At 40.1% G+C, this 26,591-nt stretch overlaps 1 protein-coding gene across 1 annotated transcript in view; it reads right to left on the minus strand.

The window, feature by feature from the left end:
- The window catches only part of LOC111154265 (docking protein 6), a 373,118-nt gene that overhangs the window by 56,722 nt on the left and 289,805 nt on the right, over positions 1 to 26,591 (minus strand). The window contains exons 6-7 of the mRNA XM_022513774.1: positions 23,414 to 23,552; positions 7,838 to 7,955 (exon numbers count right to left, since the gene is read on the minus strand). Coding sequence (XP_022369482.1) covers positions 7,838 to 7,955; positions 23,414 to 23,552 — 257 coding nt within the window. The remainder of the gene's footprint in view (positions 1 to 7,837; positions 7,956 to 23,413; positions 23,553 to 26,591) is intronic.

The following is a 26,591-nucleotide window of genomic DNA, read 5'->3' on the forward strand; positions in this document are numbered from 1 at the left end:
AGCATTGAACTTCTCCTTCTTGTATTAGAATAGTTTTACAAAAATAAAGGGAAGGTTCTAAACTCCTTACCAATCCAATATAATGGAGCAATGGCAACCAAAAATTTCTAAAAACACTCCAAAACTATACTCTTCTTCCTGTGTGAAATACATATGAACACATATGCACATGGCTTCCATTCTTAACATAAATTTCTCTTATATAAACTTATATAACCATGTTCCTAGATTTTACATATCAGATGTTTAAAGTTTGTAGCAGCAAACTTTCAATCCCTGTCTATCATTTGTAGGGCAGTACGGTAAGTCCTAGAACTTCATTGATGGACAGGATTAAATCTACCTGAACTCTGTGATTTATTCCCTGGCAGGTGTCATTTCAGTGATGCTGATTTCTGATGGTGCTTGTCTTTTCTTATCCTCCAATCATTATCAAGTCCAGGATGTTGTATTCTCTGTTTGGCAGACACAGGACAATAAAAGAAAAAATCCAGGCAAAATACAATTATTAAGCCTATAACCAGGGATAGGGTATTCGTTGAAGGGCAGAGATAGCTGAAGTGAAAAACAAAACAGGAAACAGGTCAGGGAGAAAGATATAATTGAACATTTTCCCTGCAGGTTCTTCTATGTATTTTATAATTTGTGATGTGTACCCTAATAGGTACAATTTATGTATACATAACAACAATGAGCCGTATGGTTCTGTGTGTGTGTGCACAAACACATGTGTATGTGGGTACACGTGTGTGCACATGCATTTACACACATGACAAAGGCAGCTAAGCTTCAGCCATGGCTGTATTAACCTTTCCCTGAATTAATATTTTGTACTAGGTTTATTTCCTACTGAATAAAAGGGAGTATGTATTTTTTCCACCATAGTTTGATTAACATTGAACTTAATATATTACTTACTATATTTTTTTAAAAGAGTGGGTGGGGGGAAGCTTGAGGGAAAAAAATCAAGTAGAGAGACCAGGTATCGGGTTTAATTCAAATTTCAATTTCAGGTTTGAATTAGAGAGCGTGAAGCAATTTATTTTAATAAACCACTCGCAGATTACACTAATCCTGTATAACATCTGGTAAGTCTTGAGTCTTTTACCTTTATCTATCTCTATCTACTCCTTTTACGTACCTGGTAAACAGTGACTAAATGGCTGACTTGTTATATTTTACACCGTGCACCGTCTCTAGATTTTGTGTTGTGCTATGTCAGGAGAACCTAATTAACAATCTAAATCTTGCCTTTCACCTTTAGTCCAGCCAGAAAATGCATCCCAAGACAGAATAAATTGAGTGGCTCATGCAAAACCAGTCTACCTTAGTTCAGGAAGAAAGAAATTTCTCGGAAAGCCTTGTCCCCAGTCAGGTCAGGCTGCTGATTAGCAAGAACAGATCTTTGGTGGGGGGGGGGGGGGGGGGGGGGAGGGGGGGGTGGGGCACCGCTTCTGCACTGAGCTGAATAAAGTCCTTCCAGGAATTTGCAATTCCTTGGCCTGAAAAACAGGGTCTAATTCCCCTTGGGCTACCTGGACTGAGCCTTGTAAGACCTGGGGGAAGGGGTGCATGGGTTTGAGGCATAAATGTCTTGTTTAAACTCACCGAGGGGAAGAAAACAAACAGCTGAAGACTTAAGCCTGACATTTTTTTTTTTTTAAACTTAAGGTTAGGTTTAGAGTTAGATTTAGTTTTTCTAGAACTGTAAAAGCTAGAATCCGTTTCTTAGAGCTAGACTTTTTTAAAGTCTTTAGAACAAAACAAAATTCTTAAGGTGTAGTAGAAACTCTGTAATAATTTTAAAGTAAATAATAGAATAAATTGGAATAGGAGAGCATACTTCCCTTTGTTAGAGAAAAACATCTTAGTGGAAATGGAATTGCCTTCAATAGATTGATAATGGTTAATAATTACTGAATCTTTACACCCAGTGTGGATGATCTCATTTAAGTGCCATGATAGGAACTCTTAGCCTCATTTTAGACATGAAGAAAATGAGGTTTAGAAAGATGAGTAAATGACCCAAAGCCACCCAACTCAGCAGTGGTAAGTTGATATTCAAACTCAGGTTTATTTAACTCCCAAAAGCAATATTTTAACAGACGGCCCTTCTTCGCAACAATGGCGCCCTAAGTTTGGCTGAGCCATGAGATAAAGATCATCTCGAATTGCTACCTCACAACGAATGGAAGAAGAGGGTTTATGAACAAATACGTGGTGGTATTAAAGTCAGACAAAAACATCGGGGAATGTGGAAAAGGGAGTGATTAGGGAGGACTGTGGTGTGTAATGAACATTTCACAGTGAGGACATTCGGAGCATTTCTATGGTGTCTATTTTGGGGAGCAATCAATTCATTTACCTCCAAAAACTGATATCCAGGAAGGCATCCTTCTAAGGGAAGGACATGCAGTAACTGCTCCTAAAGAAGGTTTACTAGAAGCGTTGACTCTGGCAAACGGCTGGCATGTAGGGGTTGTTGCCACACGGCCACCAGTGGGCTGGGGCTCACGGAGGACGTGCGAGGCCTCTGTCCACTACCGCTGGTGCTGACTGACTTGCCTCTAGCGCACAGGTCAAACACTGAACCTACACAGACTCCTTTTTCCTTTCATCGGTGCAATTTTCTCTTTTCCTTTTACTTTCACTTGTTATACAAGGATTTTATTAGCTTTGCAATTTGGAAAACATCGTATGATGAAAATTTAAACAGAAGGGCTCGATGGAAGCGATTTACACACAGCGTGAACTTGAAACCGAACGGGCAGGAAAGGACAGAGGGTCATAGTTGAGCGAAGAGTGAGTAAATCCTCTGATTTACCTCCCTAATCTATGTCAGAATTCTATTTACTGTTTTCTGAAGGTTATCTCTAATTCTAATTGCCTGTTTGCATCCTGTCCTTCAGAGAAATTGGAGCCGCTGATGCCCTTTCGGCAAGCAAAAACGCCTCCCGTGGAATCAGGTGCGCGCTGTGCTGACACGGACGGTCGCAGCTGCATTACAGAGGCAGAGAGGGCAGAGGGGGCAAGCGATTCAGAGCTGGCATGTGCATATTAATCAGTGCTCACCAAAAGTTACCACTTTTACAAGCGGCCCCCCACCCCTGCATCCTCCTTGGTTCGAACAGTGAGGTATTCAAGCTGCTCAAAACCCAGTCGCAGTATATCCCATATAATTTTGTGTAAAAACACGTGATGCAATGTATCAGGGAAAATGTAAGGACAGCACGTGGTCCCAAAGCCCGTTTTCTGCCCACCTTCTTGTCCCCCCTTCACGTCAGTGGAACTGGTGGATGATCTTCTCTGGAGGGAAAGCAGCCGGTAGACAGAGACAGAAACCCAGCTCTCGGGTTATGGGGATGGGGCCAAGCCTCTCGTGGCACCTCCTATGTTTGCCAAATGCAGACCAGCAGGAGCAAGTGTCTGCGGAGTCAAGGCAGTCCCGGAGCAAGAAGCAGACAAGCTGAAGCGTGTGCAAGGGGAAGGCGGGGGCCCAGGACGGGCTGTGTGTGGGACCGGACATGAGGATTCCTTCCGCAGGACGGGTGAGAATTTTCCTCAGGGAGGAGACGAGCTAGTCCATCCTTTCTAATGCATTTTTAAATTCATTTTTGCATTCATTCAACAAAGACTTGATGAGTGCCTGTGGTGAGCCTGGGACCATCGGTGGTTTTTACTACATTGAGTTGTCATTTTCAGTAAGTGCTTTGCCATCTTCACAAATTCCGATTTAAAGACTCTGCCACACAATGTGTCATACAGTTATGAGAACGGTGATTACAAGTCAAGGTGATGACCTTCCAAATGAAGGAAAACTCTAACTAACACCCTCTCACCTGTTTTTTTTTTGCTGCTGTTGTTGTTGTTGTTTTGAGTGTTCCTTGTATTCTCAACACATCTGCTGAAGGCCTTAGAACCAAAATCACAATTCTAGCAATATTAAAGAAGCAGCACTTATTTTTGAGTCAAGAGTTCAAAATCATGTTTCCTTCTCTTGAAGTGAATGGTTTTCCCAAGTCTAGCCATAGCATCTCTACAGTGTGTTGTGACACAAACATTTTTCATAAATGTGTTAAACAGAGAAATAGAAGCAAAATTACTTTCTAATACAAACTAATCATCCTTATTATCTGGCAAAAACTGGGAACAGGAAGTCTTTACTCACACCTTCTCTAAGAAGAGGTGACTTGCTCCAATCTCTCACAAGCCCCTTACAGTAGGGATTTTCCATAGTAGCTGCCTAGTCCTTAGCTAACTTGCCCTTGTTAAGGCGAATTATTCTTTTTGTTAGTCTTTTGACTCCAGAGAGCTGGAGTACAAGACAGAAACCAGAAAAACTTAACACTTTCAGAGCATCATTCTGGAGTAGCATGGAGAGATTTAGCAGATTACATTGCACTTCTTTTCCAAACATTAAAGTAAATGCAGGATGTCAATTTTATTTATTTTATTTTATTTAGATGTCAGTATTGATACGTTGGTCTTTTAGAGAGTATCTTGCTCCTATAGTTAGAGAATGGAGGACAGAAATGAATCCAATAAAACTGAGCAAGTACAGTTTTGAGGGCGACAGGCAATCGAAGGTAGAGGTACGTCATAATGTGGAATAGATTTGTTTTCACACCGTGAATATTTTCTCAGTTCTAGTACATGTGCTGCTTCTTAATGAATCCCAATCTATGAAGCTTTAGATAGAGAAAGCTTTTCTCCCTTTATCTTCTGAACGAAAGCCTGCTGAATTTAATTCATATTGATCTCACCTTCACAGCTAGAATGTAGAAAATATGATGAAAAATTCTGAAGATACATTTTTATTCCTCAGTGCTACCTACACTTAACTTGACAACGTAACACCCAGCATCACCTGATTTCTCCTTTGACTCTGGAAAATCAGACTATGTACTTCTTTAGCTTTCTGCAATTTCTTGCATTATAAAGTAACTCAGATGGGAGGCATCAAATGTAGTTTCTTGGAAAAAAAAAGTGTAGATATGTATGAAGAAAAGGTGCTAAGTTTCACTTTTTCCATTCTTATTTCCTGTTTTGGTAGTTTTATCCTGTCCTGATTCCATGAAGGCAAAGCCTATGTCAACTACACACCAATAACCGTCCCCCCTCCCTGAAAAGAACCCCAAAACCAACTACAGTCAAAAGACTCTTGTCCTCTATTTACCTTGATAGCCTCAAGAGAACGAAAGGAAAGTAAAATGTATCAGCTTTGCCAAAGCATCACTAACAAGTTTACATCTGTATCTATCCATATATAATCGACTTACTGATGATCTAGCTATCCATCTAGATGTTTATCTCTCTCTCTCTCTGTGATATAAACATAAAATGAGGGGTAGGTAAAATGGCAAAAAGTATTGCTCTGAGAAGCATACAGTATAAAAATAAAGCCACAGTAGAGTGAAATACAATTTACATCAAATACATTCTATATTTATTGGACTTGTAGTCACTGCATATTTCTTTGTTACACACACACACAAAACATATTTAGTTGCTGCATATTTCTTTGTTACACACACACACACACACACACACACACACACACAAACAATAAACAACCCAGGAAGAATGTGTATTGAGACCTTACATGCAAACTGTTCATCATAATGGTAAGAGCATGTAAATCCTTACCTTTGCTGGAAATAATATCAGTGAGATGGATCCTAGAGTGTCCAAACAGTTATTGATTCTATTGTATTGTAAGTCAGCACTGTCCCCCTTCAAGTCTTCATCAATGTTTTGAGAAATTTAAACAAGTTCTGACATTTTTTGTTGGATGTGTACAAAATTATTTCTGATATTGTACATCAGTCTAAATGTCAGCTCTCTGTTCAGAGAATAGGTCCCCACATGCTACCATGAAAACAACAATCTTTCATTTGCTGGAATTACAGACCAAACTCTTGTCAAAACCAAAGTTATCACAACATTGATTCTAACCTTTTTGAACTTATTTCTATTAATATCTGACTTTCATTTGCTTAGAAATTTGCTCATTTGTATTTCCTCATGAAAATGTTCCATGGTTTTATTTTTACTTGCTTAAACATCAATATTGTTAAAAACAAGACAATAAGCTCAATATGGAGTCACTTAGGCTAAGCCCCTTAATGCCCACCTGAGACTTAACATGTAACTTCATTACAATTTCAGCTCTCCAAGAGAAAGAACTTTAGACCAATCAGAGGGAACTACCTCACTACTAGTAAAGACTCCTGATAGTCCCTAAGCAGAAGTGACCTTTCTACACCCAATCCATTCTTGGCCAGTATAACTTCCTTATCCCTGCCCCTCTGCCTACAAAAGTCTTTCATTATATATAGCTCCTAAGATCTCCTATCTGCTGGATGGCATGCTGTCCGCTCACCATTGTTGAATTAAGCCAATATGATAGGTAAAATTTACTCAGTTGAATTTTGTTTTTTAACAATCATTTCATATATAGGTTTATGTTTAAATAAAAATAGCCTTACATTAAAAGCATATTTTCTAATTATTTCTAATCCTAAGATGATGACTCAGGCTGTTTTAGAAGGTGGTGGCCGGCATTTGTAAGGAAGCAAAAGCGAGGTATGTGTCTCCTCTTTCTGATCCACAAAACTGCCAGGAGTCCTCTCAAATCCTATACTCCCTAGCCTAGGAAGGATTTTCTTATGCAAAGCAACAACACAAAAAGGTAGTAACTACCCATAAGAGGGTTCGTTTAAAATATAAAATGTAATTGTCATCCACAAATGACTAAAACTGTTCTAACTGTTCTTCCTCGCAGAATGTGTCTTTAATCATTAATTCCCACTGACCAAATTCCATTAGTCTAGGTTTGAAATCCTGGCAAATATTGCTTTAAAAATATACCATTGCGGTCTCCTTGTCATCAAAACATTTTGTTGTTTTTGTTGAAACACTTCGTGTTAATATGAGCAAGAGTTAAAGCATGACTGAAGAACATTCCGAATGCCTACTGTGCTGAAGGTCATACCAGTCATTCCTTCACCAGATACATATCGGATGCCCATTACACTCAAATCTATTGTGCTCAGAAAATTTTTGTTGGATGAATGTGTTTTGTTAGCCTTATTTTTCCAAGTTCCTACTTCCTTAGGTCTTGGTCGGCTGTTAGTCAATTGATTGATGCTGAATATTTTATCTGAAGGATAAGATTATTCATTTTAAGACAATAGGGAAAGAGTAAGAGGGAAAAAATGCCGAAGCTGGGGTTTGTGCTGCTCTTGATGAAATACTTGCTAACTATTAATTTGATTCATCTGGTAAGCCATTCCCGTTTCAGTTGATTAAACCATTTATCGTTAGGAAAAATACAGAAGCAAAGTTTTCACACTTGTCTCCTGCCTTGTGCCCTCCAGCATTATTTCTATGCCAAGATTTTGGCTAAACCTTAAGACTTCTGTGAATAGGTTTATGTAGCATTTTATCACAGAGCCTGAAATTGGCCTCTTGAACTGATATTCAATCTTATTAAGAAAAAAGGATGCTAAGACAGAAATCCTTTATAAAACAGCATAAAACAGACCCCAGTACCAGCTTCTCGTAGCTTCTGGTAATAGGTTTCATATAACGTTCTAGTCAAGTTTCTCCGCCAGATAGGGTCCTCAGCCCTTGGTGACTTTTGGAAAAATTTCTACCGTGAGTCTATGAAATGATAGCTTTAGAAAAGCCACTGTAAACCTCAGAGTTCCCACTGTGGCCGGTGACAGCTGATAAATGAAAATGGAGGAAAGGCAAGCGAAGCAATTTGCATGACTCCCGGCCCACCTGTAGGAGGCTAACGGAGGCGCTGCTCTATTATTTTCAAGCTACTTGCCTTGCAAGCTGTAGAGTTCTCCAACACTGTTCTGACGAGTGATGTGATGCCAGTATGCACTGCGAGGAAGAGATATCGATTTGGATAACGTCATCGGCTCAGTCAAGCTTGTCTGAAGCTAAAAGAAAAAGGAGATGTGTCAGGCTTTATGTAAAATACTACACTGAAATCTGCTGTTGGGCGCCTGCGTGTCTCTGTTGGCTAAATGTCTGCCTTCCGCTCAGGTCATGATCCCTCGGTCCTGGAATCGAGACCTGGGACAAGCTCTCTGCTCAGCAGGGAGTCTGCTTCTCCCTCTCCTTCTGCCCTCCCTTCCCCTCCTGCTCTCTCTCTCTCAAGTAAATAAATAAAATCTTTAAAAAAAAAAAAAGAAGTTGAGGGTTAAACGTGGGTGACATATGACAGAATCTGTTAAAGATACCTGCCTAATTTGCTGCTTAACTTTTCTTTTTAAAAAAGTAAAATTAGGACTCAAAACATGAAATGAACACCTGTAGAGGATTTAATTTCATTCATTAATTTAGAAGAAACAAAAAAGATGGTACAATTGATTCCAAGGAGAATTCAAAGGGCATACAGCCGGTGAGGAATGCTGGTAATTAGCAGAACAATAACCAGTTGTACCCACCAGACAAATACATTTGCATTTCTATGTACAAGAATTATTTGCTTTACTATCAGCTTTCTGCAGTTTACTGAATTATAAAATAACTCTGATTGGAGGTGCAAGCCCTTCCAGAAATACTCCCTAGTGGCCTCCATCATAGGCACCATTAATCCTTTTTCACCATTTCAGTGTCTTACAATTTTTCCGGACACCACCTCCCTCCCTTACCTAGATCTTTTCTCAAATGGATCTTTTCCTGTGCTCCTGCCATAGGAACTTTTACATATTAAAACGTGTTTTTTCCTGAGAAGCTCTGTGGTGAGAGTGTGACATATGTTCTTACTGGAAACAGAAATTTGAACATTAGCCCCAGAGATCAACACAATGTCACTCAGGTGTCAGGCTTATGATTAGTTCAAAGAGAACAATACTTCACATGGCATTTTCAAGAGAGAAATGTATTTTTATCGATTCACACCAGGTTTTAAAAAAACAACCAGAAATAATTTTCTGTGGTCTAAGTACACTTTCTCTGATGCAGTCTGAGCAAATGCTCACTCTGACGGGCGACGGGCACTCCTCTCTTCAATAAAACCTCACATTCCCTCCTTATTTAATACCTGACACTCGGCAGAAGTGGGAGAGGGAAAGATCTGTCCGTCAAGCCTAACCTTAGAGACCCGGACGCTCCCTGTGGTCTGCCCTTTCCCACAGCATGCCCGGCCTTTGAGACTTGCCATATTTGCGTCCAGTGTGGACAGCCTTCCTCCAAGACGCTGTCAGAAAATCCCGATAAACTGTCACAGGCATATAAAGCTAAGAATTTTTTACATTTTAATGGAAGATGAAGCCAAAGGGTGTAACGTATTTACTTGATTTCACATTTTTAGCAGTGAGGCATTTCCAGGTCGGCTATGTCTTGCCAAAAATGTGCCCTACTCAGTGAATTTAACAGTCTGGTCCTATCGGAGGTATTTTTTTTAAAAGATGGCTCCAAGGAGAAAACATTGTAACCAAATTTTTTTTCAAAATTTGGTGTATTTCGAAGTTTTCCTTCTTATTGGGAAAATAACTATACTAACCATACCAACATCCATCCCATGGTTTGTACGTAGGGGGCCTAGGGGAGAAGTCAAATTTCTGGGTTACAATAGGGCAGTGCTTTCCAGAATATTTGGGGTGCTTGTTAACCATACACACTTCTGGTTTTACCCCAGACCTAATAGTTGGGACAATCTCTGTGGGTGGGACTATGTATTGACGAAGTAACCACAGACACACCGGATATCCATGACTGTAAGGGATAGAAGCAAGGCTCATTTTACAAAATTATCACCGGGACAAAGGGCCTTTCACTTTGAAAGCCAATTTCTCATTTGAAGTATTAACTGAATTCAACACGGAACGTCTTTTAGTTACTGTGCGCAATGTCCATTAATAAACACAAATTTATCCATAAAACGAACCTCCTATTTATCTCATTTCTGTCTACCCTTTATTTTTTCCTACTACGTTGCAAATTTGTTTATTAACATACAGTGTCATCAGTGGTTAATTCCTCTTCCCCAAATTACTTTTCCTTCTGTTTTTTTTTTCATTCTGGGACACACATTTCTTCCCAAACAGTCAGTCTTAAGCATCATGGAAACACAGCACGCATATTTTTTTTTTTCTGGAAATAAATAAGGTGAAAATTTCTTCCATAACAATTTCATCTGAATTGCCCTTTATTGTTCCTTTGCCTCTTGTCTCTATTTCTTGGTCTTCAGGGTTTTCTTCTTTCTTCTTTTCTTTCTTTCTTCTATTTCTTCCCTCGTTTCTTCAGTTCCTTTTTATTCTACATCAATATTTAATTCAGAAAAGTGAAAAGTCTGTATTTGAAAACGAGAATGTTCATACTCTCCCGATCTTTGTTCAAGGTACAAGTCTTGTCCACCATATCTCAGATGTTCCTCTGCACATCGGAGAATCCATTCCTCAGTCAGTGTTCAGAACCAGGCATCGAGTCTGCTCACGGACCATCAGGCCCTTCTGCTCCATGTCTTCCAATGGAGTCGAGTCACCGGGAGCACAAAATATGCATTACTTTTGTGGAGGATTCAGGATGCCTGCATTCAAACACAGGGTGTCTGGGCTCCTGCCTCTTAAATCTGGGCTGACTGATGATTGCTTTGATGAATCATGCAAGTAGACATGACATCATGTCTGTTTTGGTTCTGCCTTCAACCTCTACAGCAGACTCTCTTTCCCTCCGCCTGTCTTGAGTTATTGTGTAAGTCTGACTACTTGGGAGCCCTCCATGGTTGGAGGAAGCCCAAGTTCATTGTGTGCATGGGCCATGTCATTCGAGGTTTGAACCCTGCTTAGAAAGTCCAGCAGTTCTCATTTTACAGCTGGGAAGTCAGAACCCCATAAATTCAGGGATTTGCTGAAGGTAAATTCCCAACAAAACATTCCTCTTGGTTTCTGAGTACACTGCCCTTTGGACTGTGATGTTGATCTCTCTTGGGAAAGATGAGTTTCCTCTCCAACATGCTACAATAGCAAAAATACAGCTCTGTACTTTGAAAGCACATACCCTGCCAAGAAAAAGCAGGAAGGTCCTGAAATCTGGTGTAATTTTTGTCAAGGTACTGCCCACCAGCACCTTTTCCTGCTTTTATCGAAATAATTATTCAAGTTACCTTATTGCCTTTTCCAATTTTCCTTCATTGTTTTGAGACTCTGCCTCCTTCTGTGATAATCACTAATGCTAATTTGTGTTCGCCTACATAAATTCATCTGTGTATTAACAAAAAACCTGCTAACCAATTCATTTTACTTTTGCTCTGTATCTCCCCATTTATTGAGCAGAAAATTTAAAGTCATATTTGCACTAAAGACACAGATCTCAACAACTGGGAAAGGAAAAAGTTAGCATTTCTGAGTCATTTGCTATGTGCCTGGCAATGTGCAAACTGGTTTTTCATAGGTTGTTCTATCTGATATCCATATAAATTGTCAATAATCACGCCATTTGAACTTTGTAGACAAGGAAAATGAGACTCAGAGGGATAATGTAATTTGTTCACGGTGGCGCAGGCAGTGAGTGATGTCTCTGCGGTAATCAAGACCATGATGTTGATGAGAAAGAAAAATTCTTTCCCTACATTTCAAGGTCGTCTAGCTGGACTAAAAATTAAAATTTACCTGAGACAGTTTCACAGAGAAAAAAAAAAACCCAAAGTTTTATTATGTGTGCAACGAAGGCCCAAGAATGAAATTGAAACCCAAGGTGGGAAGTTCTTATACTTTTAGACAAAGAGACAATAAATCTGTGAGGAACTGACAGGACAAAGAAAACTTGACTTTAGGGGCTTCCATTAAGAAGGAACTCTAAACAGAATTTGGGCGATGGTGATCAATTAGTGAAAAGTAACAAGGCGGGCTGACACAGGCTTCTCAGCTCCGAATTCCCCATCTCTGGCGTAAGAAGGTCTGCCTGTCTCCTGGAACAGGGAGGGTGCTTTTCACGTGGGAGATCTTTTCCCTGCTTTCAGGGGGACAGAGGAGGGTCTATTTTGAAAGTACGTGCAATGCTATTTTTAAAGTAGCTTTAATTCAAAATAACCAATAAGCCAAAGTGGCACATTTTGGGGCAGACTGCCTTTAGTTCCTACAGTGTCACTTCCTCTTCACCATAGTTCACTGTAAAATCAAGCCCTGGACCCCTCTTCTCCAGGGAGCAGATATGAGGAGAATTGCACCAACTGGGTCAATTCCAGCAGACCAAGGCAGAACTGCGCACAACTCTCCCCTATGTTGAGAGGAGAGGGTCACAGTGGGTGCTCCCAGTCCTGGAGTTGCCATGCACGCACACACGCGCGCACGCACGTACACATGCCAGCTCGGCTGTCTGCACATCTTTTGGCAAATGCCAACTCTATTGCTGCCTTGTCTCAGGCAACACGCTTATGTTTGTTTGTTTGTTTTTTTAAGACTCAATTTTTCCTTGGGGCTCCTGGGTGGCTCAGTGGATTAAATCCGCTGCCTTCAGCTCAGGTCATGATCCCAGGGTCCTGGGATCGAGCCCCACATCCGGCTCTCCGCTTGGTGGGGAGTCTGCTTCCCCGTCTCTCTCTCTGCCTGCCTCTCTGCCCACTTGATCTCTCTCTCTGTCAAATAAATAATAAAATCTTTAAAAAAAGAAAAAAAGACTCAATTTTTCCTTATCTCTAAATTGGCCTTAATATAATCCACCTCAAGTGTTGTTATAAATATTTCATAAGATGATGCTTTTAGAGGGAAGAGCACAGTGTTTGTCCCATCTGAAGTGCTTGGTAGAAACTGCGGGCTTCCTGTTGCTACTACTACCCGGGAGAGGCCACCGACATGAGGGCCATCTGTGTGTACATGTGGTCAAGACACGGAAAAGTGCCCAAACTGCGCTCTCGAAGGAATGGTGATGAAGGCAGTCAGCTTCTTAGATCCAAGCCTAAGAGCTTAATAGAAGTACAAACCCCAAGAAACATGAATATGAGGAATGGATGGTCAGTATGGGCAGGTGGGAGAGGCAGGACCCAGGTGGGAGACGGTGAGTGATGATGGTAGCAGGGTGTGGTGTGTGTGCGTCTGCACACACACATAACACAAGTCAGGAGAGGCCGGTCTCAGCTTTTCCGGTATGATGAAGAGTTAGAGATGTGAGTGGGTAAGTCAGCACATTTGCTAGTATGTCCGAGACAAGAGGGACTGGGTAGGGAAATCCGTTGTGGAGACGCAACCCTCAAATACCCAAGTGGTCAGGGGACATGCTGAGGAAGTGTGGGAAGTGTGTCAGAGGAAAAAGAAACAAAAGCAAAAACAAAACAAAAACAAAAAAAGTCATGCTGCCTCATAAGGAAGTGGTGAAAACAAGCCCGGTGCCGGTGGAGAACATTTGGTTTATCTGTTCTTGGAAAAGAGCTCATGAAACTTGAAAACTGTATAGAAATAGAAACCCCAGAGACCTTTAGGCAGCCAAGCTCGGCACTGTTTGGATTTATTCAAACAGTCCTCTGAAGTTTGAAGGTTTACGGGCAATTGGTTTTTCACAGACTTGACTTAATTTTCAATAGGGGACAGCTCACACTTAATCTTCCATTTTATTCAAGATAAATGAAAAGGAATTAGAAGATACCTTGGTGAGTTGGTACAAGACTAACAAACACTACATCGTTTTCAGAGTCATTTAATGGAAGTTGCTAGATGTCATTTAGTGTTGAACTTTGGAGAGGATTATTCTCTTTAAACTTGAACTAAAAATGGAAATTATCATTATATGTTTTAAACTATGCAATGTATGTAATGATTTGTAATGTAATTTGACCACAATACTTTCATGGAGTATAAAAAAGCTGAGCTTTAGAACAATATCAGAAATCATTACAAACATAGGCATAAGGAGTTTGAACACCGTTCTTATCTGTCATCAGTAATGCCTTTAAGAATATGTATATTCTTTACTCATCTGTCCATCTATTTGTAAGTAGATGCATTTATAGGCTACTCTCTGAATATAGGAAACATGACAATACATATTGGAACATTAAATTGCACACCTGTTGTCAATAAAATGTTCACTGTCTCTTGGTTTCAAAATGTACAAATAGCTAGAGGCTGTATTAAAGTTTATATAATTAATTTCCAATGTCTGCACATAATGAAAGCTGGCATGAACTTTTTACAGTGGTTATAAAATTTTACCCACTTAAAAATAAAGCTAACTTTTTTTTTCTTTCCAGCCATTTTATGACTTAGCTATTAACTGGGCTTTTACTCAAGACCGGCTGGTATTCTAACACTCAGAGTAGATACTATTATAGCTCCTTCCTTTCCTCTTTTTTTTTTTTAAGGATTTTATTTATTTATTTGACAGACAGAGATCACAAGTATGCAGAGGCAGGCCGAGAGAGAGAGGGAGGGAAGCAGGCTCACTGCTGAGCAGAGAGCCCGAGGCGGGGCTCGATCCCAGGACCCTGGGATATGGCCTGAGCTGAAGGCAGGGGCTTTAACCCACTGAGCCACCCAGGCGCCCCCTTCCCTCTTTTAAGGAAAGGTAACTAAAGCACAGCAAAGGTAAGCACCTTACACAAGGTCACACAGCTCTTTCTCCAGAGTCAACCTGGTTAGCCAATATCCTGCCCTGTTTCAACCAATAAATGTGCTTTCATTGAATACATCCCCAAAATTGACAACTACACTCATACTTTTAAAGTAAGCTTAATTAACTCCCCATGTAATTCTTACATCAATTTTTGTAGATTTTGGTTTGCCCACTACTGGTCTACATTTTTTCTTCTATTTTACAATACTGTCCTAAAAAGAAGTCAGTCTGATTCTTTGGGTTTTATGTGTATATGCCATAATTGTATGTTTGTATGCTGAATTATCTTAATTGACCTTTGAAATCTATTGTTTCTCTTTAAGAAAATCATTCTCATAATTGCCATGAGCAGATTGTATGGCCATGAATAAATAAGACTGGCATAGTTAAAAAGATAAGAGACAAAATCAATCGTACAGAGTTTACTCATTATTTTTTGGTTCCAGTAATACAAATGAAAGAACAAATTTATATTTTTTAACATGAAAAATTGTACTCTTTTATGTCAGGCAGTCATTTTCCTTACACATTATTAACTCTAATCAAGTTGATTAAATGTAAAAAATATATATATAATTGGGCGCCTGGGTGGCTCAGTGGGTTAAAGCCTCTGCCTTCAGCTCAGGTCATGATCCCGGAGTCCTGGGATCGAGCCCCACATCGGGCTCTCTGCTCAGCAGGGAGCCTGCTTCCCTTCCTCTCTCTCTGCCTGCCTCTCTGCCTACTTGTGATCTTTCTCTCTGTCAAATAAATAAATAAAATCTTAAAATATATATATATATATATATATATATATAAAATGCATTTTCTGAAGTGACACCTAGAGCATCTACAGCAAATTTTAAGAAAAAAGAACATGATATAAATAAAATATGTGCTATTATATTGTTTTACAACACCACTTGCTAGAAAAATTACACATTGACCTCTCCCCATTTCCAACTCATTGGTGCATTTACGCAGAAATGAGTATTTTTCTTCCTGTCTGTGTGTTTGTTTAGAGACCACATTTTCTTTAATGTTCTGACACTGGATCAACAGTAAGTAAATGGATTAATTAGGATCACAGGTCCACTTTAGTTATCAACTATAATCATTTGTTCTAATTGGGCTTAAATCACTTCATTACAATCAGTGTCTATCAATCAGTAAAAGAGAATTTCGCAAATATGCAAATGGCATTTCCCAGCAGGGAACTGGCCATTGTCAATAGTAATGAAGGCTCTTGTCTTATGATTAATAATTGATAATATTGAGCAACAGAATCATGAATAGAACTTTGAAGAATGAATTTATGAGCAGATAATCCTATATATTAGATACGACACATCACTTGCAATCATAAATCACACGTTTAACCTTTTCCTTGAATTTCTTAAAGTTCATTGAATATACCTAGAAAAGAAATTGTAGAACATGTTAAAATTTTTCTGTGTACTACTCATCAGAGTATTTTGCTTCCAACTTCTTTTTTTTTTACATTTTCGGTGTAGGAAAACTAGTTATTATTACTTTTTTTTTTTTTTTTTTGGTAGGTAGAGATTCCTGTAAAATGTGGATATGAAGAATGCCTTCACTAGAAGGAGAGCCAAACTACCTGGGAGAGAGCCCATTCTGGAAGGCTTTCTCATTTCTTCACCAAATTATAAATGAGCCCATGGTATTTCTGATCTCAAAAGATCTATGTACTTGAAAAGAATTGAAGGATATTATTTGGCTATCCTTGGGAATAACATTGGAGTGTCTTCACAATACTTCTTAAAACAAGATCTATAAAGAACACCTCAAATTCAACATCCAAAAAACAGATCATCACGTCAAAAAATGGACAGAAAACATGAACAGACACTTCTCCAAAGAAGACATACAAATGGCTATCAGACACATGAAAAAATGTTCATCATCATTAGCCATCAGGGAGATTCAAATCAAAACCACATTGAGATACCACCTTACACCAGTTAGAATGGCCAAGGTTAACAAGACAAGAAACAAGAAGTGTTGGAGAGGAGTGGACAAAGGGGAACCCTCTTACACTGTTGGTGGGAATGCAAGTTGGTGCGGCCACTTTGGAAAGCAGTGTGGAGATTCCTTAAAAAATTAAAAATAGAGCTACCCTATGACCCTGCAATTGCACTACTGGGTATTTACCCCAAGGATACAGATGTAGTGAAAAGAAGGGCCATCTGCACCCCAATGTTTATAGCAGCAATGGCCACAGTCATCAAACTGTGGAAAGAGCCAAGATGTCTTTCAACAGATGAATGGATAAGGAAGATATGGTCCACATATACAATGGAGTATTATGCCTCCATCAGAAAAGATGAATACCCAACTTTTGTATCAACATGGACGGGACTGGGGGAGATTATGCTGAGTGAAATAAATCAAGCAGAGAGAGTCAATTATCATATGGTTTCACTTACTCATGGAGCATAAGGAATAATACAGAGGACATTAGGAGAAGGAAAGGAAAGATGAATGAACTCGGGGAAATCGGAGGGGGAGACGAAGCATGAGAGACTGTGGACTCTGAGAAACAAACTGAGGGTTTTGGAGGGGATGGGGGAAGTGGGGGTGGATGAGCCTGGTGGTGAGTATTAAGGAGGGCACGTATTACATGGAGCACTGGGTGTGGTACATAAACAATGAATCTTGGAACACTGAAAAAAGTAAAATTAAATAAAAAAAAAAGTATTATGGTATTTTGCACACTCTAAGATGCCATCAGGTGAAAGACAGAACACTATTTTATGTAGCAGTACGAAAGAATAGAGCTATCAATTAACCTGTAACTCATATTTGACTCGAGAGATGTTAAAATGTGAAGAACATGTGCATCTTGGAACTGGCGAACTGTCATAATAGTGTTTTGCTATTCATGCAACTATTTAGACCAAAAAAAAAAAAAAAAAAATCTTTTCAGGGCTTATGTGGGTAAGTTCTGTGATACACCATAACCCTAGGAGGGCAAATTCCCTTAATTTCTCATGGCTATTTGAATTAGTTTTCCAGGAAGCTGGCTTCATTCTTTCTCTCCTCTCCTGTGCTTCTCTCCCTTTGCCTTTCCCTGAGATGTTTTTGTCATTGGTAAGGTGACACCATCACAAAATTTCCATCAAAGATGTTAAAACCACCCCTTGGGCTCATTCTCATGGGTCGTGTATGACAATGGCGCCTCTTCAGAAATTCTTTCCATCTTACATTTATAAAAAGAAGTAACAGAATTTGTTTTTAAACTGTTGTTTTTCAAAAGGTTTATTGTTCTTGGAACAGTGAGGTTTTTTAGTTCGTTAAGTGTGTGAGCTTAACTTGCTTTTATTCTTTTATTTCTAGTAACAGAAGCATGTAAAATGACAAATAATGGAGAAGGAAACCACTCTTTGTTTTCTAAGCAAGAAATTTTACACGAGGCTCTGTTATTCTTTTTTTTCTATCCACCAGAGCTTAGGACAACAATAGGATTGATAGCTTTGGACAGCAGTGCACGAGGCCAGCCCTGCTGGTGGTGTTCGGGGCATTAAAACAATCTTGCTCTCTTGCTGATATTTTAATAACACTGGTGCTATTTGTCTTTAAACTACACAAAATTGTTCTGGTGACCAGGTGGCAAAAACTACTGGAAATAAGAGCACTCCAAACCCTGTTTTTAAAAGGATACCCTGTAATTCTCATTATGGGAAACTGTCCTTCTGCAAATAGGCTTCTAAATTACTTGTAATGTTACTAATGACAGTACCCTGCTCCTTTTCTTTACTTATTTCTTATTTATTTATATCAGGAAAATTCACTGAAAAAATTTATTCTTGTCTTCTCAGTTGCTCCTTACCTATGGGCATCTTATAACACATGTAAAGCTTATGAACACAAAAACCAAATTTAAAAAAGAACTTCTTTTCATATTGTGTGTGTAACAGATCCATGAAAATTAAATTATTTCAAGGCATCTGAGGTGTGTGTGTAACAGATCCATGAAAATTAAATTATTTCAAGGCATCTGAGGTCTTGTCACCTCCGCTGATTTTAGCCTCAGCAGGCAGAATCACAAGGGCACATTTTGTGATGGTTTCTAATGAACAGCTTCTATCACAAAGACAAGAAAAATTTCCTCGATAATGCTGCACGTGGATGGCAGAGGACCTATAAATGATTTTCGGAACAGCACTCAAAGAACTCTGCTGGTTCTAAGAACAAGAACGATCTCCGTGAAATGCAAATTCTAGCGATGCCATTTGCTTACCCATCTAGCTTTAATCATTTCCTCAGGGATTTGAGTCTTAGTGAATCTCTCAGAACGACTTCTAGTTCAAAATTTACGACTGTGGCTTCAATCTCCCGTGCACCCCAAAACCGAAGCTGTCCTCTGAAATAAGACGCTTTGGTGTTAACAGCTAAAGAAAATATAGAGGACCGTTAGCCCCTTTTGTGAGCATTTTCGGATTCCCACTTGGACAGGAGAGTGAGAAGCTGATGCCCTACACGTGGAAGCCAGAGGGGAAGCGTATCTTCTCGTAGTGCAGAATTCATTCCTTATGGGGCTTTAATTAAGGACCTTCCGATAAGCTGGTGCTCTGAGAAATCGGTCAGGGTCCATTGAGCCCAAGGACTCAAGGGGTGTTTTCAGTAATTCGGACCAAAATCGCGTGATGCCATCATCTCACCAGTATGAGGAAGGCCTGGAAAATGTTTGATATTTCAAGGAGTAAAAGGAATGAGATCATCTTACTCAGGCAGTGTGAGTTACTTGATCCCACAAACTTCCGCGTCACGTGAGAGAAGGAACTTCCTTGCTCTTCTGTGTATCACCAGGCAGCTTAGTGAACAGCGTAAACCCTTTACAATCCTGGGAATGGTTAATCCATGGCTAAGCTCTACTTAGAAACTTCTGGTGTTGGTTAATAGTAACTAATTCTTGCGTCATCTTTCTCAGTGAAGGAAATGAAAAAAAAAATTTATTTTTATTTTTTCATTGTTCCAAGATTCATTGTTTATGCACCACACCCAGGGCTCCATGCAATTCGTGCCCTCCTTAATACACACCACCAGGCTCGCTCGTCCTCCCACCCCCCTCCCCTCCAAAACCCTCCGTTTGTTTCTCAGAGTCCACAGTCTCTCATGGTTCATCTCCCCCTCTGATTTCCCCCAGTTCACTTCTCCTCTCCATCTCCCCATGTCCTCCGTGTTATTTTTAATAGCCTTACTGATTTAATGATTCTCGTTATCCAGTACTCTATAGTGCAAATGTACTATTTTATTCACAAGGCTGGGAACATTTTCTAGATATAGATTCTTTTTTTTTTATTCTTTATTTTTTTAGATATCAGATTCTTTAAACAAGAACAGAAACATTGCCTAACTTAGATCATGGAGCTATATCAAAATATGTTTATTCTTGTGTCCCCCCTCACCCCCAGGAAGGAAGGTAATAAACACGGGCAAACCTAGGTTCTAACCACACATGGGATGTCAGAAGATTATATTGAATTTTCTGTTACAGTTAAGAAATGGTTGTTAAGATATTATTTCTCATATACATTTGTTTATATGTAAGACAGTAACACTGTTAAATCACCTCTCTTTATTTAAAAAAAAATTTTTAAAAGATCTTATTTATTTATTTGAGAGAGAGAGAGAGAGCATGAGAGGGGAGAAGGTCAGAGGGAGAAGCAGACTCCCCATGGAGCTGAGAGCCTGATGTGGGACTTGATTCTGGGAGTCCGGGATCATGACCTTAGCTGAAGGCAGTAGTTTAACCAACTGAGGCACCCGGGCACCCAAATCACCTCTCTTTAAAAGGATGAAAGTAAATGTGCCAGTAGTCTAAATAACAATGTTCGGGGCCATTTATTACTTGTATAGCTCATTCCTAATTTGATCTAGTAACAAATGTAAATGTGATAAAACTATGTAGGCATTTTCTACATGCTCAGTAACAATCTGACACGGACCATTTTTATAAAACTGGAAAGCCAACGAGCAGCGTCACCTCTGATCTCGTAGGAGACATGTAATAAGTATGATGCATCGTTTTTATATCTGAAGTTCGGGGCTATCTTTCTAGCTCTCAAGCTGTACTTCTGTCCAGTTGATAGCACAGGCCTTTGTTTTCCTTAAATAAGCAAACGAAGCGTTAGAGGGTGTTTAACTACTATTTCATAGTCGTCGGAATTTCTTCTTTCAAAGAGATTTGTGCTTGTCGAGGCAGTCTCTTAAAAGAAAAAGTAAAAATTATGTCTGGGAGCCCTGGAAATGTTTACTTATGGTCCCAGAATGTGAGGAATGTGGGGAGTTGTCAGGTCAGGTCTTGGTAGCACGCTGTCTGAAAAACATCAGCTCGGCTTCCTGGGAAGAATGCACGACATAGGAAATAATCGTAGGAGTCCGAACCTTCAGAGAAAAGTATAGCTGTGCGATTGCGTTCGAAATTAAATCAAATGCTCTATTTGCATGTGTGTACCAAACTGATGGGGTCTTTGATGTCGTGATTCTTAGAAATACCTGGTTTCTTTGGTGAGCCTGCTATTTAAACACCTGCCCCACTTTTCCATCTCCGAGCACCCAGGTCCCTGATGCACCCCATGGGGCAACCCCCGCACCCCCAGGGGTAGATTGCCTGAGATCTAAGTCAGTGCAGGGCTGGTCTTGAACCCCAAACAGCAACTGCCTGGCTTGGCTCCGGGGACATGCTTCTCAGCCACACAGGACATTATCATGTTTATCACCCACGACAGCCTCAATAGCAAATGCGAATTAAATTTTGTTTTGCAAATTTTTTGGCACAAGATTGTTAGACATACTTGAAAGGGATTGAAAGATATTATGTAGCGACAGTTGGGAATAACAATTAAGAGTCTTCACAAACATTGCAAGTCTTATAATTATTCAAAATCACTCCTACAGATGGATCACTATCGTAATAATGAACCTTTTTGTGGTACTTGCCATGTGCCAGGCCTATTCTCAGTACTTTACAGATTTTAATGCACAAGTACCTCATAACAACCAAAGAAGTAGGACTATTATATCCTCATTTTACAGATAAAGGAAACTGAAACATTTAGAAGTTAATATTCCAAGGTGCCCAAGGTGATAAGAGCCAGGAAGTAGTGGAAATGGGATATGAACTCAGGACACATACCCAGTGCTCTCCTTTACAGCAGACAATATGGTTTTGTCAAAGAGCTCTTGGCATGTCCTTCACAACAGTACAATTAAATAACTGTACTCATAAGCTTTTTGCCTGTTCAGAGCAGCTATAAGTAAAGCTACTGTTAAGTGTAGTTAATTGTTAGCTGTTAACTAGCAGCAAGTGATATGGCACTGTAAATTTTGGTTGCAAACATCAGTAGATTCTGAAATAATTTGGAATTTGGTAGTTATAGTTTCTCACTGATTTAAGCCCTTGGATAAATGTCATATTAATTAGGTAACTGTTAAAATGGTTTACAGTTAACCCAAATCTTTCTAGGAGAATAAGTTACACCAGTGTCTTATTAATGCTTCTACAATTAATCATACAATCATATTAATAATCTTACTAATGTTCAGGCCACTCATTCATCCCTATGAAAGGCCCTTCGTCCTGCATAAGGCCTGGTTTTCACTTGTCACACTGAGGTATTAAGAAAGCTCTTTATTTTTTTGTTTTATTTTATTTTAAATTTTTATTTATTTAACTGACAGAGAGAGAGAGAGCACAAGCAGGCAGAGTAGCAGGCAGAGGGAGAGGGAGAACCAGGCTCCCTGCTGAGTAAGGAGCCTGACACGGGGCTTGATCCCAGGACCCCAGGATCATGACCTGAGCCGAAGGCAGTTGCTTAACCAACTGAGCCACCCAGGTGCTCCAGGAAAACTCTTTAAAGCTCTTCCTAGATAGATAAAAATGTGTATGTAGTATTGGCAAAATTAGAAATGCGTTAAGAATAACAAGATCATTTGCTAAATTACTTTTTGTTTTGTTATACCTAAATGATAATTTTGTATGTGTCAAAAATATTATGTAATGGAGAATTTAAAAAATCAAAACAAATGTAATACTACATATAGAACTCTGTTGTCTTTAAACTGAAACAGAATGATGAGTGTCATTCCAGTGAGTAACCCACTTACATCCCCAAGCTCCATCTGTTCTTTCATTAATAAAATCTAATGCCTCTCCATAAATCTTGAAGAATGGTCACCTCTTAAGATTATGACCAATAATCACCCCATTATTTGCCTTTCCAAGAAGCTTGTAGCAACACTTATAATTTTTCCTCAGCTACTTGTAAAAGTTGCAGTTTCAGATTCTTTACTAAATGATTTCTTAGCTTGACCACGAAGCTGTAGTATAGTTCCTTACACTGTTGGGAAACAGTGTAAGGTCCTTCTGTAAATATTTTATGACTGGCTCCGAAACACGTGCAGAAAGTGTTAGGAGTTTCAGAGAATCTAGGACAAACAAAGACAAAAAGAAAGTAGAATCCTTTCTGGGGGTAACTAAATTTCTCTGCTTATTTTGGCCCCCCAGTTGAATCTCTGTGCAGAGATATACAGGGAGCACTGCTTCGTAATTCACTCTCTATGCATCCCAGCCCTCTTTAGGTAACTGTGCCAACAGGTCACAGGGAGATAAATGGAGCACACAGCTCCCTACCCGTGGCCACAAAGAACTTCTTTGGGCGTATGCTGAATAGGGCATTAGAGACACGGGATTCCGTACCTGGGGTGAGCTCTTGGGGCGGGGGTGGGGGTGGGGGTGGACACCAGGGTGCTGACGTGAATGGGCCCACAGATACATGATGTGCACCAGACCTCAGCGACATTCATTTCCAAGCTGTTAGGTTACCGAGGAAAGGAGCCTTACCCGGGCCTTCTGCTCCATTTCTAGCATTAATCTTTCATGTTGCTCAGCTATGGCCAGTGTCGCGGAATGGACCTTCTGATAGATCATTTCTCCTTCCCTTGTTTGAAAAGTGAATAGTCCTTCTCCTGTGTCACACATTCTGTGAGAATAGAGATAGGGAAAGAGATGGGTCTTCATGTGTTCAAGTGCGTAACAGTTCTCCATGTAAAAGATGCCCGTGCCCTGTGTCACCCTCCTCCTTGACTTCCACGGGAGCTAGGGAAGTGGATTCAGCCTTGACCGAGCCAACCAACCAACAAGCACATCTTTAAATGGTACATGAGACGGAACGAAGGGCAAAAACCCATGTCTGTTTGGAATTTTAAAAATGAAGTGTTCACAACCCTGGACAGAAACAAGACACAAGTGGGTTCAGCCAGTGCCACGCAGCACTCGCCTGTCTTACGAATCCAAACAAGTAGTTGTTTCCTTTAAGGATTTTCACATTTGTGTTATCATAACACTATTTCCTAGGATTTGAGAGCTCTTGAAATGTAAAGAACTTAAGAAAAATCTTCAATTTTCTACTCGCTCTTGGAGGCACCAAGAAGGCTGCGCATTTTTTAGTTTATGGATTTGCACACATAGGCTGAAGCTATGATTTAAACTGAGTGATCCTTAAGCAGATCTTGTGAATCCAAGAAATGCCCCGGCATAAAGAAGACACTATTTGGATGTGAGGATATTTGGCTTGAATTTTGGCTTTGCCACTTACCAGCAGTGTGATCTGGGACAAGTTAAATAACTTGCCTATTCCTCCTTTTACATTTCTAACATAGGAAAAATAACCATACTCATCTCACAAGATCCTTATGACAGTTGAAAGACCAATCTAAAATATCCACCATAGAGAAAAGAGTGATTTAATTTTAGTATTTTTATCCGGTGAACTATTACGCAGCGATTACTAGGTCATTTCCAGAGCATATAATAACGGCAGAAGTTCTATTATGTACATTCAAGAGGGAAAAATTAGAATAAAAATTCTTTTTCAATTATTTAATTATAATTACCTTTTTAAAACATGGCTTTATTGGAATAAAACCACTGACACCTTGCTAAGCAATAGGATTCTTGGTTAATTTTATTAACAAAGACTAATTCTAAGATGAAAAATATTTCTAATTTAATACTTTAAGCCAGCTTTTAAAAATAACTGGAGACCCTCAGAAAGACCCACGCACTCTCAGTATGATGCTATCTACTCAGATATTGGCTAGAGCGCTGTGCCGTTGGTTTTCAGATTAGAACATTGAAAGATTTGCACGAGGTTCATGAGGTCAAACTATGTCTTCCAGCACCAAAAAGATTTTGCATTCTTCTCTATGGCTCTCCAAGGAGTTTTCGGTGGAAAAGAAATGTCTCAAGAGGCGTCAGACATCACAGAGGCTATGGAAGCTATCCCGTAGGGCCCCATAGAGCTAGCACTTAGCTTCTGTGAAAAAGATCTTAATAAAATTCACACAGCGTGAAATGGAAAGTCTGGGGGGAAAATGAAGTGTTTTCACAAAGTGAAACAAATGAGCTTTCTTTGTTGATTCAGAGGAGTCCAGAAGTCCACCAGTCGGAGCGGGGCAGGGACTGACACGTGGCGAGCCGGCTTGTTCAGACGAGGGCTCTGCTCCTTGTCCTGTGAAAGCACCACGTAGGACCCCAAGAAGATGAGACAGTGAAGACACCGACTGTCATTTCTTACTCAGTCACCGACAGGGGGGCCCACCCTTGCCCACTTCCTGGGACTCAGCTGCCCAGAAAGGGTTTGGAAGCTTATGGGGGGTTTCCTCCAGCCTCTGAAACACAGACTCCTGTCCCCTCAAGCCTTTCTTGGATCATCAAACAAGGCCTTAAAACACACTAGCTTTAAAAAGTGGAGACATTTGCAAAGATGGTCTTTCTTCAACGCGGGTACCTACAGCCAAGCTGCTCACACTCCTTCGGTAAAAGTAGTTCTTACTTAGTGACTTTCATCTGCAGTGTTGGAACGAACAGCTTAGGTTTCCCTGCTTAGTGTTTAAAACATGTTATCTTGGGGCTCATAAGAAGCAGACACAGATATTTATTCCTTCTTAGATGTCTGAAGAGTTTTCGGGGAGCAAGCTGGTACTAGAGAAGATGGGGAGAGATGAAGTCATTTCAACTTGCTACTCCACGTGTGGTCCACAGACCCGCCCCTGGCCTCACTGGGAGCCTGTTCGGATTAACGGAATGGAACTGTGTATCCTAGACCCCAGGTGACTCCTCTGTACGTTATAGTTCGGGAAGCACAGGCATATCGAACTCTTTCTACACGTCACCATTTCATTGAAGGGGAGACAGAGATCACACTCGGGGCCCAAATGAGGATAATCAGAAGCTGTGTTTGTATAGCTTCAGACAGTGACATAGGACGCTGAAGGTCAGAAAGGAAACATCATGACAAAAGGAACAACAAGAACTAAAAGAACCTTTTCCTTAACTTGGGAAGAGCCAAGACAGAGGTGCTACCCGCATTTGAGTAGCCTAACCCCCTTGCCACTAACATGCGCGTTCCGCGATCCCATTTATTGGAGAAAAGGTGACAATGTGGATACTGTATGTCGGTCTTGGCTCCAAACTGAATTTGATGGAAATTTATATACAATTACACTCATTAGCTCTCTTTCTACTTAGCAAGGTGTTTTCACAAAATTCATATTTTTTCTTACCAAAAATTGAATGTCATAGAATATCCTCTCTAAGTTTCCTTCGGCTTTAAGGAACAAACCAGAGCCTCATAAAAATTCTAAGTAGGACTGACACATTAAGTTCCAGGGTGTTGTTTTGTTTTGTTTTGTTTTTTGCTTTTGACATTGTGACCTAGGGGACATTAGAATAGCATAGGATCCGAAGGTCAAAAGGCACAGATGTCAACCATCATGTCATGGCCGGTGATGTTCATTTATCCCGTATTTATCGGGCAGGTACAGTAAGCCAGGCACTGTCCTGAGCCTGAGGATGGAAAGAATGGAGACGTGTACGCGACTCATTGCCTCTGAGGCTCTACAAGGAGTGGGGAAAACAGGCATTGTTGGGAGAACGACACACTTACCTGTAGTTTAAGTGCTAGCAGGCGGAAGGACGGGGCCAACAGGAGGTAATGGGGGGTTGACCAGGACACATT

This window comes from Enhydra lutris, unplaced genomic scaffold (genome assembly GCF_002288905.1).
Source record: "Enhydra lutris kenyoni isolate GAN:26980312 unplaced genomic scaffold, ASM228890v2 scaffoldscaffold36, whole genome shotgun sequence".
NCBI classification, from domain to species: Eukaryota; Metazoa; Chordata; class Mammalia; order Carnivora; family Mustelidae; genus Enhydra; species Enhydra lutris.